The sequence below is a fragment of the Opisthorchis viverrini genome (genome assembly GCF_000715545.1).
Source record: "Opisthorchis viverrini unplaced genomic scaffold opera_v5_31, whole genome shotgun sequence".
Lineage (NCBI taxonomy): Eukaryota > Metazoa > Platyhelminthes > Trematoda > Opisthorchiida > Opisthorchiidae > Opisthorchis > Opisthorchis viverrini.
This window is the reverse complement of record NW_008751688.1, coordinates 1705749-1716976: the sequence shown is the minus strand read 5'-3', so window position 1 is coordinate 1716976 and position 11228 is coordinate 1705749. Positions and strand designations below refer to the sequence as shown.

At 45.0% G+C, this 11228-nt stretch overlaps 1 protein-coding gene across 1 annotated transcript in view; it reads right to left on the bottom strand.

The window, feature by feature from the left end:
* T265_02581 (hypothetical protein) overlaps positions 1 to 8752 on the bottom strand; it is a gene marked incomplete at both ends in the record, with an annotated part of 25801 nt that extends 17049 nt beyond the window's left edge. The window contains 3 exons of the mRNA XM_009166860.1: positions 4014 to 4100; positions 8617 to 8674; positions 8726 to 8752. Coding sequence (XP_009165124.1) covers positions 4014 to 4100; positions 8617 to 8674; positions 8726 to 8752 — 172 coding nt within the window. The remainder of the gene's footprint in view (positions 1 to 4013; positions 4101 to 8616; positions 8675 to 8725) is intronic.
* Positions 8753 to 11228: the final 2476 nt, after the last annotated feature.

Below are 11228 nucleotides of genomic sequence, written 5' to 3'. Positions count from 1 at the left end.
CCGATGTGGCATGAGTTTATTTGTGTATGTGCAATTCATGGTTATATGTGGGCTGGGATACTGCCAGGGCGCCCACACCTAGACAGGAGGACGATTAGGGTCCTCAACCAAAGCCTTTGGCTCAAAAGCCTAACCAAAAGGCAGCGGTGTTTGGCGGGGAATGCAAATGCATTACCATTTCTACAGAACAAGTCGCCATATGTTCCAACCCCTAACCTGGAGGGCCAGGAGACTGTGTTCGTCAGACCTCTAACCATTGAACAGCCTGGTGTGAGAGAGTGTGAGTGTCGTGGGACACTCTCCAGTATAGCTCAATGGATCGTTGAGGTGCGCAAACCGTCACACCACGGTAAGGTCCAGTCTCTTCATGATAATAAAAACTTACAGTTTCGTCCGCTTAGGGAGGTTGTCGCTGCAACGCTTTTGTGTCTTTGATCAAAAGGCGATCGATTTGTCTCACAATTTGGATGACTTTTAAACGCAATGGTAGTTGGTTATAGTATAAAATGGTCTCCATGTCACTGGCAACTAACCGAAGTCAAAACTGAAGACAAATAAGCTTGGTTTTCGAATTTTCGGGACCGAAGCAAAACCGGATAACTTATTATTATTAAATGAAGACTAACTCTGCCTCGGATCATATTGCGGTGGTTCAAGACATGCGGTTTTGGAGTTCGAATTGAGAACTGACGGCTAGTTAAGATGTTTACAGCTCAAGAATATGCCTTCGGAATACAAGTAGCAAAGCACTTTGTCTAGTTTGGTCACAATTGTGGACAGACGCGAAGATGAGCTTTCGGAACGCCTCGTCTTTTGAAGGCCGACATGGGGCGGTAAGGGTTTGAATTTTCTCACGTCCGTGCCTACTGTGTGCAAAAGTGCTCCAGTAAGAGCCTCATTCTATAGGACTAGACACAAGTTCGATCTAGAATAGTTGAGAAAAATCATTAAAAAGGCTTATTTCCAATGGCTCTCCGAACGATGAACTTCTCCGTATGGAGATGGCCGGTTGGCATTCGATATCAAGTAAGAATTCACTCCAGTCCTGAGACAAGTCTACAGCACCATTCAATGTCCACTCATCTACAGCATCACACCTGTTTTTCAGAAGCTTGACGAAGTTCACCAGGTTTCGCTGTCGTTCACCCGACCTAACAAGTAATTTGTGGTTCCATAGTCAGTTATATCGGCAGGGCAGATCGACGCCAACGAGAACGCGCAGCAAAGCAAACATCAACGTACATACCTCGGACAATATGACTGTCGCCAAGGGGTCACACCGCGACCCTAAATGTTCTATTGTTAGGCTCAAACTGAAAACTGGCCACCGAATCTATCCAACACCTATACTCAAAGAACTGCCATGTGGGCCGTCGGTGAGGCGTTGCTAATCCTAACCCATAAACCAGTGCTGTGTGCGCGAATGCATTTGGTTACCGTGTCTCCAACCACATGACAAACTTTCACATATACATATCTGCCCGTTCGACTTTACGGGTAACTCCTTTTTTGTATGACCCGCAAGCTCCAGGCCTGAGTGAAATGTGTCAAGGGCTCGTGACACGTTCTCTAGCCGTACGGATGGAAAAAGAGGTCTCTGTTAATTCTTTATGATGTGGAAGATTGGTGTTTGCTACCCATTGATTTATGCGCTGGCTAAGGATCCATCGAAAATGGCTGCAAAGGTAACAGCTAAGCCAGATATTTCCGAAAGAGATTTTGTGGATTGCATTAGTCCAGCAGAACCTTAGCGAAAGCAGTTCATTGGAAATGTCTAAATAATGGAAGCTCGGGTGAGCTAAGCGGCTACTGACCAGGTAACCGCTGATCCGACTTACAAAACGAAACGTTTGCAAATCAACTGCCTAGCTCGGCGAACCTATTAAGAGCTAAAAGACACCCATTGTACCTTATACGAAAAATGAAGTCAAATACGGAGCACTGTGAAATACCCACCGATAAAACACTTTATGTTTCTGGAGCTGTCTCACCTTACTTAAGAAATAACCTAATCTGTTTATTGATTAGTTAGGCCAAATGTGTTGGTAGGAACTAGAATTGGTGAACAAATTACCTCCGTTCAACGTTACCTCTGAATAAAATGCTGGGTAATTATAGTTGGAAAGGTAAAATTTAGAAAAGTGAGAGCAAATCACCACTTGACTGTTCTATAGTGTGTATCCCCTTTACTAAGCTACCAGTTACTGACCGGAAGGTCTGTGGATCGAACCTGACCTGTGCCTGTCGGCTTTTTCTGTCTAGGTTTGGGCAACCTGGTCAATATCCCAGCCCTGGTGCTTCCTTCCAGTGATATGAGGCTGAACGGTTGTCATTTTATTATTAGGTACCCATAGCCAGCTTGAGTCTGAGTAGTGGATTTGTACGAAGGTACAGCGTACGACAGTTTGGCGATTTTGTCACGTGACAATACAACCAAGCCGGTCTTTGATAGGCTGTCCTTTCCTTCTAAGCAACAGTCTGCCTGTTTGGATAAACGGACAAAGAATCAGAACGAGTTCAGGGCTGCAGTTGTTCGTTCGGTTACGGTGTCTAACTGACATGAAATATTATTACATCATGATACCACTGGGTTCTTAGTACCAACGCCCCTAACTAATTATCAGTATAGGGTTAGTGCAGCCGAGTAAATCCTCACTCTTCGTTAATTTTTCGTCACTAAGTGGAACCTAGAACACGTCCTGAGATAATCATGTCAACCTGACAGGTTGAACAGAAAATTTGCCGTGGTTTATTTGCACCACAATCGTCATGTTTGGGCAAGTTGAGTGATGAAAACTATCCGCAGTATGAATCATTTCCATGTTTTCTCGTGTGGTGGGAGATCCAGTGGCCCGTAATCCTGACAGAACCAAATCGGTCTTTCGTGTGGGGATATCCTTCGGCCCTTTGATTACTCTCAATAGATTTTAGGCTAGTCACTACAAAGACTGAGCATCAACCAACATAAAAATGTGGTGCTTCACGTTTCCTTATTGCAAGGCAAAACAATGCATGAGCCTTTCCTATGTTCATACGGTTTTAAGTAGGCACCTGGACCGGAATGACAGTATCAGTAGCCATTGACTGACCAGTAGATACTGACTTGCCATCGGGATATCAAACCGACCTGAATGGCGCGGTAATCAGTATCCTCCAAAAAGCTGGGGGAAGTGAGATATTATGCTGAAACTAGGAGTAATTGGTGGAATACACCACCTCTCCGGTTTCGTAACGCAGTGATAACAGCAATGGAGAGTAACCCTAAGAGATGACGATATACTGAACTGAGGCCTGAGCTCCAGTCAGAACAAAAGGGATCATCTCGATGAAAATCCAAAAAACTAAGGGGTTGTCACATTGCATTTATACGCAGAAGTGCTTTTGGTCTATGCACGGGCAAAATACTAAGAATCTTAACAGTAGCATGAATTTGGCTTCTATAGTAAATCACCGTCACCAAGGTCATCAAAACCAGAAGACTGGTATTCCATTTCCGTAAAACCATCTCATTTATCTGGAGGGAAATGCACAAAATGGGATAAGAGTTAAGAATACGGACCAGTTCGTGTTATGAGAAGACTCAAGTAATAGGTAACATGTCATTGAGACAGCTAACCGCACTATGAAGCCTCTCTTAATCGTCATTATATGGCTACATATTAACGACCATCAACAGGAATGCGTGAGTATTCAGAAGCCTCATGGACTAGCCGAACCACCGGATCAATGGCATCTATAATTTTTCGACACGCTTCCTAGATACTTTCACGGGTTAGCTGGAGGAACGGGTTAGGTTAGAGGAACAGCGGAATATAATTTTACTTTTGGCATACATAAAGTTAAATGAGGATCCTTGTCTGATCCCAGGGAGGCGAGTCTATCAAGCACTCATCTGAGTGGGTCTACTGCTTTGTAATAAACATGTCATATATTCTTGAACTAGGCGGCAGTAGCTGAGTGCTTAGCTAAACAGGTGAAAATCGTCAAAGCGCAAAAATAACGTGCTGGTTTACCTTGATGCACAACTCTTATGTGGAGGTGCAGCGATCGTATTGTGGTAAATGACATTCCACAGAGACAACACAGACTGAATTGCTCATCTGAAAAATAAAACATGAAGGTGAGCCATGCGCCTCTGAAAAATCAAACTTTCACACACCCACGCATACATATTTCCACAGACCCCAAACTATATGAGTAGCAAATGTTTTAGCTCGAAGTGTCAAAAAAAGACGGGTATATATTCCTACAGTGTACCACCACTTAACATCAAATGAAACAATAATGCGTAATCTGTCACCGCTAATCTCCAATGAATGAAACTCAAAAAACGTCTCATTTATATATGACTTTAGATATGAACGACACACATTGAGGTACTTGGCTCCATATCAAAACGTCCATATCAAAAAACGTTCAGAAAGTGGTGTCACAAGTCATCGCCCACAGGGGGTAATACCATTAACCTTAGAAGCCGTAAGTGGCTCACCACTTCAAATCGTTGAATCACCTAAAAAATGCAACGACATAAACGAAGACAATAATTTGTTCCGGGCCAAAAATCGGCTTGCTTTTAGAAAATGTTGCCCTCAATTTTCCCAGATTGATACAAAAACAAGTTACCGTGCAAATCAATTCGTCTTGAAGTTTGTGAATTATTGTGTGCTTTCATTTATCATTTTTACCAGGTCTGTCAACAAACATTTACTACTTATTCTGTACTTATCCAAAAAAAACACGCTGGAAATACTTTGAGGTCAACGGGGCATGGCCCATGTGTGCACTCAGATATGCTTGTTTTGATGAGCTTGAGGAAATGTCCGTGGGTATATCGGAGTAATCTGACAGGAATTAAGGTTACCCATGGGCTATGGCAGTGAAGCATCAGCGCTGAAAATTGATGTCATGCTGGCGAGGGTGATGATGATACCCATGGGCGGTCACATTCATATGAAAGATGCAGTTTACGGTAGCCAACAAGATTAAAAGATAGTGCTCGTTCGCATTTCTTCAAGGCAAATCACACGGCAAGCTTACACGGACTTCTCTCCACTCCGTGTGGTGAATTACGCAAAACATGCAACCCAAGAAGTCAAATAGATTTCAAAACTATTAGAGAAACATGCGATAAGTCAGGCCAGTGAACCTATGTATATAAACTCGAGAACATTCTAAACTATAGCGACGACGACTTTCAATTTTATATCATATCTCTATATGCTGGTTTGCCAACTGGCAGTTGCCTTTGTGGTTTGCGGGGGCGAGAGGACTGTGGTAAGACCGCGAATTTGCTGATTGGAAGGTCCGTTGTTCGAAACCGACCTCTGCTTTTCGGCTTCACTTGTATAGGCTTGGGCAACTTGGCAGTATCCCAGCTTCCTATTGGCGGTATGACAGTTGGGCACCGAAAGGTGCTACAGTAGAACGTTTTTTGGTAAACCACTTGGTGTAAAACATCACGGTGTAGGATCGAACATCGCTTGATACGCGACAGCTTGTGAGTGACTTAGGAACTCAGCTACGCACAACAATCAATAGTGAGGACAAAAACAGCCTTTTTTTAAAAAAAAAAATAGTATTGGTTCCCGGTTATGCCTTAGCTGCCTCCGATCACAAGTTCTCCCTAATTGGGAAGCAATCGGCATGTACATCAATGCGACTTATGTTGTCTAACTAATGAAGTCCATGCACCATGTGCAATGTATTGCCCGATAGCACATGAACGATAAAGCACAGAATCAGGGACAATTCGAAAAGCAGCTAACAGCACCGATACAAAGCAGTGAGCAAGTTCGTCACTAATATAACCTGGAAACAACCAATGCGGTTGGGTTGGGAGTGTTGATAATCCAGAAAACCCGTTTCAATCCGGCAGAATGTTATTCTATCGCTCACTAAACCCTCGTGTAACAGATGAATCCAGTCAGGGACGATCTGTTAGAAACAATAGAAAAATAACTCTAAATTTTGTCTTTTGAGTTTTTCCACGCTGCTCCTAGCGATGTGCATGAATCAACATAATGAGTTTTGGTTTCGACCGACTCGGCCGTTGAACAGTCGCACTTTAGGTGATGAACATTTGTTCTTTTATCCAGAAAGGGCTATTAGGACCTTGGTCAAATTTTCTATAATACCTGTGTGAAAAAAATTTATGGATTTAAAGCCACGATGTCGATACTTCGTTATCAACAATTCGGATAAAAATATTCGGCAACCAAGGCTAAGAGATTCTAGGTAATTGAGATACGGAAGTGTGTTGCATTTAACGAACATGCTTGTCAGGATTGGATCCAACTAGTTGCATAGTACGGTCGCACTCTGCATAACGACTGAGCCTGTAAGCCGGTTAAAGATTATTTGCAGTTTTTTGCAGCGCAGTTTTGTTGGCTTCTATGGTTTAGAGTCACAGACTGGAAAAAGCGCACGATAAAAGCAATTACACAGAAGGCACGCAACCTCTCGCCAAACACAAACCAAAAGTCGGAAAGGTTAGTGTATCTACCATGTACAAAAAACTGTGCAACGTATTGCTTCCGAGTCTCCCGTGCCCCACCTCAAAATTAGGGCAGGTGAAGTGGATTTTGCTGACCCGTTTATCTACCTGGACAGGTGTATAAATCGTGACGGCAATGTGAGAGTAGTCAATGCATGGACTATCCAACCGCAGGCATCATGGACTTGCGTCATTGATGCCGCCAGGAATGAATCTGGGTGAACCTAAACAGTCGTGCATAGGCCACTGTGAGAGCAGTCACCATCATCATCATCGACCGACGGACATCAGTGTTCAACACCGATGCTTCACTGCCGTACAACCATGACTTATTTGAAAGCCTTATTGTAAAGAAAAGAGTAAAGGTGGACAGGGAAGGGACTTAGTGCTAGCTTAACACAATCATTCCGAGGTGCGTACACCTCCAGACATTCACTCAGCCAATCTGGACGGAAACTGACAACAAGAATGCCACTGACATCGGTTGGCAGCCATATCTTGCAATGTCTCCAACCAGGCGCAGTGGGGATCACGCGGTGCCCATCCTCGAATGCGAGTAGCACCGATATAACCACTGTGCAATTTGTATGCGGTTTTTACCGCTGAAAAATTAGAATGATGACTGTATCATCACCATTTGCTTTCACGAATAACTGGCCTCACACTACTCGAGATGTGAATATGCCGCCGGCAGTAGTTTCTGATGACACAGGGCCAAAAGCAGTTTAAAACTCGTCTGGTCCTCCCAGTGACTATCGATCCTGCATGTAAGCAGCAACGTTTAGCTGTAACACCCTTTCAGTTAGGCCAAGTCTCACAGCCATACAACAAAACAGCCCGTACTGTAGCTTGATACACACGTCCCTTCAGATTCAGGGATAAACCATTCTGACGCAATAGGTCTCTCAAGTTAGCGAACGCAGCTAAAGCCTTGCAGATTCGTGCATTCACCCCATTTGTCACATTACACAATCCAAGATATGTAAAACGCTCCACAAATTCCAGTACCTCTCCCTGGATTGTAAGTGGCGTGTTCAGTAACTGCACGTCCACGAGCATGACCTTATACTTTGTAAATGTATGAATGGATGACGGATGAAGTCGACGTACAGACCTCTGGTTAGAATTGCATTCGCCAAACTGGCACTTATAACATGAAAACTGGACATCACCCGGTCTCATAATGCGTTACATCGCCGTTCGGCGGAGACCTAGCAACTTCGGGTGAAGGGGGCGTGATATATTCAGTCCTCCGACCACGTGTCTCAGAACCACAGCTAGGATAGGAATCAGCGAATTCACGAGGCAATCAGGATAGGGGTCAACGGTGAAGCAGGTACTTCACTCAAGGAGTGCAATCACCATTACAAGCATACCGGGTAACTGTCTGTTGGGAACGATGATTCCCGTGTCTGCTCCGATGGGATGGCAATCTACGATTGAACAGAACATGGCGCCGTATTGAGTACGAAAATTCCATACGTCCGATTACGAAGATGGGGCCATCACGACCATCCATGTGCTTGACTAGAGGCCTTGAGCGATACGGACATCACTGGCATTGATGTTGCCAGCTTCTACCTTTCTTGTCTGACTGGCCGAGCAGCCATTTCTAATGTATGTGGTAGGCTAGTCGAAGGTCCTCTCCCTGTCTCATTCCTTCTCCCCAATTCAACGCTTTATCCTAATAAATTTGCATGGTTGTGCCGCCCTAAAGCGGAAGATATCTACTGCTGCCGCTGTCACCGCCGGCGAATGCTTAATCAACACGTAAGCAAACGAAGCAGTTAACCAACGAAGCAGTTGTCCAAACAGAGACTTCTCCTCGACGTGACACATCACAATTGATCAGAAGTGCACGATCAACACTTTTTTACAGCTTTGAAATTAAAAAATATTGTCAGAGCGAATAATTTTCGTTATGTATAAATGATGAAGTTAAGCTTTGAAATATATAAACCTTAAAGCTTAACCAGGGACGCAAGACGTTATGGATCGAACTTCAACATCTCATTCTAAAGTTCAGTGAAAGCCCAACGAAACCAACTTAGCATACACTCATCAGATTAGATTAGGAAAGGAGGTCCATCAGATTTCCCACAAATTACAGGCTGACAGCTTACCTTGAACATCATCTCCATCAGTTAACGAAGCACAGGTCTCGCTACCGTGACCAAAGCTCTATAATAAAGTAGAAATTAGAAAATAAAATTTCTCCCCCAGTTAACGAACCACATTATCCAAAAGCGTATTCATCATGCTCTCGAGGTTCCGAATACCCGCCGCGATCACCGCATTTGTAACCTGCGCTTTAAGTAGACGGACTAAACAAAATGTCCAATGGGGCTCGTAGGCCCATCGTCAAGTAGGACGTCCGAGGCCAGTAGATAACAGACTTCATCTCAGGGGCTAAAAGAGAGGCAAGAGAACCGGGCCATGTTTGTCGGCTTTTGTGGAGAGGGAGGCTGGCATTGGAGGGTAATCATAACTCCAATCGGTTTTCAGCAAATGACATGCAAAAATAAAGAAGAGGAGACAGAGAAGACTTTCACGGATTCAAGGATTGATACACAGGATCAAGGCTTTCGTCCAAGTTTCCCGGGTCGGTTTTTTATCTTATCGTTCAGCGGCTGTCGTTCACCTGAAAGGCAAAAGCGACATAAGGGCGCAGTGCCCCTATTTACGTTCTCAGCGCGGGGTGGTATGGCCAGCGGCTTGAGGCACAATGCTTTTCTCTGCAGAACCCCCGCGGGTGAAATAAAAACTCCAAAGTCAAAATGTTGCACTTCTTTGCATATATGCTCGGGCTGAAAATCCCCTCATCTGTCGTCATTTTTTGCGATTTGTTTAATCGATCTCTTCTGAAAATTTTTGGCGCACATTCGGCTTTGAACTTTGTCTGCTATGGCTTCGGAAGTGGCTTTCGTTGAGAAATTTGTGGGTTTATCGTTTTCATCCTTTACGGCATTTGAGAAGACCTTAAATGAATACATGAAGGATAACTGTGGTATTTGTGCGCTCATCCAGTAATCGAAGCACCAACGCTATTTTGCGTTACGAATGGGTGTACTACAAATGCAGCAGGCACCCTCCAAGACAAGCCGTGGAATCCGAAGAAGCTGGTAAGTAGAGCGTACTTTCTAATAAAAAAGTACGCGAAGCACTAGCTGTCCAGTGCGGTTTTGTCTACGGGGGCAAAGGAACCAACTGTCAGTGACGTATTTTCTGGAAAACAACCACAAGCTCTCAGAGTTTCTGAACGATCGGCCTCCAGTTAATCGACGCCTAACCGAAGACGAGTCAGGTGCTGAGATATGGAACGCCGTCATCTGAGGTGTGGCAGTTTGTGGCGGATGAATTCGGAAAGATTCCTACCACTAAGGATATACACAACTACTGCCGGAAGTGTCGACTGGCTGTGTTGAATAGGTGCCGCGTGGTTGGGTTTTAAGGTAGTAGATGATATGCTTTCGGTCCTGGCAAAACTTCGGGAGACCGGACGCGTCCTTGTGTGCCAGGGAGAGGAAGGTCAATATAGCCACACATGTTTCTCCCGATTGCAGCGGATAGCGTTATTCCGACGCTTTCCAGATGTAGCAAATGAAGACGGAACGTATGCAACCAACAGCCTTAGGTAAGCTTAGTAAAGCATCTAATATTCGGCATTTAGATATAAACTATACACATTCTTGATAACGGACGGCATGGGAACCGGGCGTCCGGTCATGTATGCGTTCGTAAAGAGCGAGCAGTTTGTTCCCATGCGTAAAATGTTCGGCTTATTCAAAGAAATGATGGGCGAAATGTATCCGGTCAGGGCCTATGTAATGGACGAGTTGGCGGCGCAAATGCTTGCGGCAAGATTCGTGCTCGGCTGACGTTATCACCAGAAAATGGGCCATACACGCACAGTCCGGAATGGTCCGTTTCGGTAATGTGACCAACAACCGATTGGAGAATGCAAACGGGCGCCTTAAAGACCGGGTGCATCACTCCTACACGTTGGAGCATGCCATTCAAAAGGTGTCCCGGCACGCCGAGTGGCTCGTGCGGGAGTTTGAGATGCATACGTCGTACCGCTGCGACAAGTGGCAAATCCTGGAGGGTAACGCCTACGTTCTAAGCGTAGTCTGTCGAATGACGACACATGCGTGCTCTCACTTTTTGAGGCACTTGGGTCCGCGACCGCCGCGGCTGCCGTATGAAAGTGTCGGAACAAACAAGCTGAGGTCGAGCTCCGTAAACTAACCTATAGTTTGTGGTGCAAACACCCAGATGCTCCTAGACTGTCGACACCTGTGCTGGAGAATGCACATGCCCTTTCTATCAGGCGATGTGGCTCCCCTGCGTACACCTGTTCTCTATATTTCGATATCAGTCCGTTCCGAGCAGTAAGTACTATCCATCATTGACTTTTTTTTGGCTTGGTTCCCAATTCACCAACGATGGCTGTTGGATTACAACCTACCGGAAAAAGATGTACACCAAACCACCGCCGACAGCTTCGTAAACAACTGAATCGAGTGGCGGATAAGCTTCAGAGGCTGGAACCTAGGAGGGCCACCGCCATATTCAAGCGGTAGATTGCTAGGGACAAATCGTGCTGCTTCAGGCCTCAAAGTCTGCAACCGACGACTTGCCGTTGGTGATCGAGGATACTGCAGCTCAACCCATATTTCGGTCTGGAAACGCTGACTTGGGGTTCAATGTGCCGGCCTACTACTACCAGTGACCA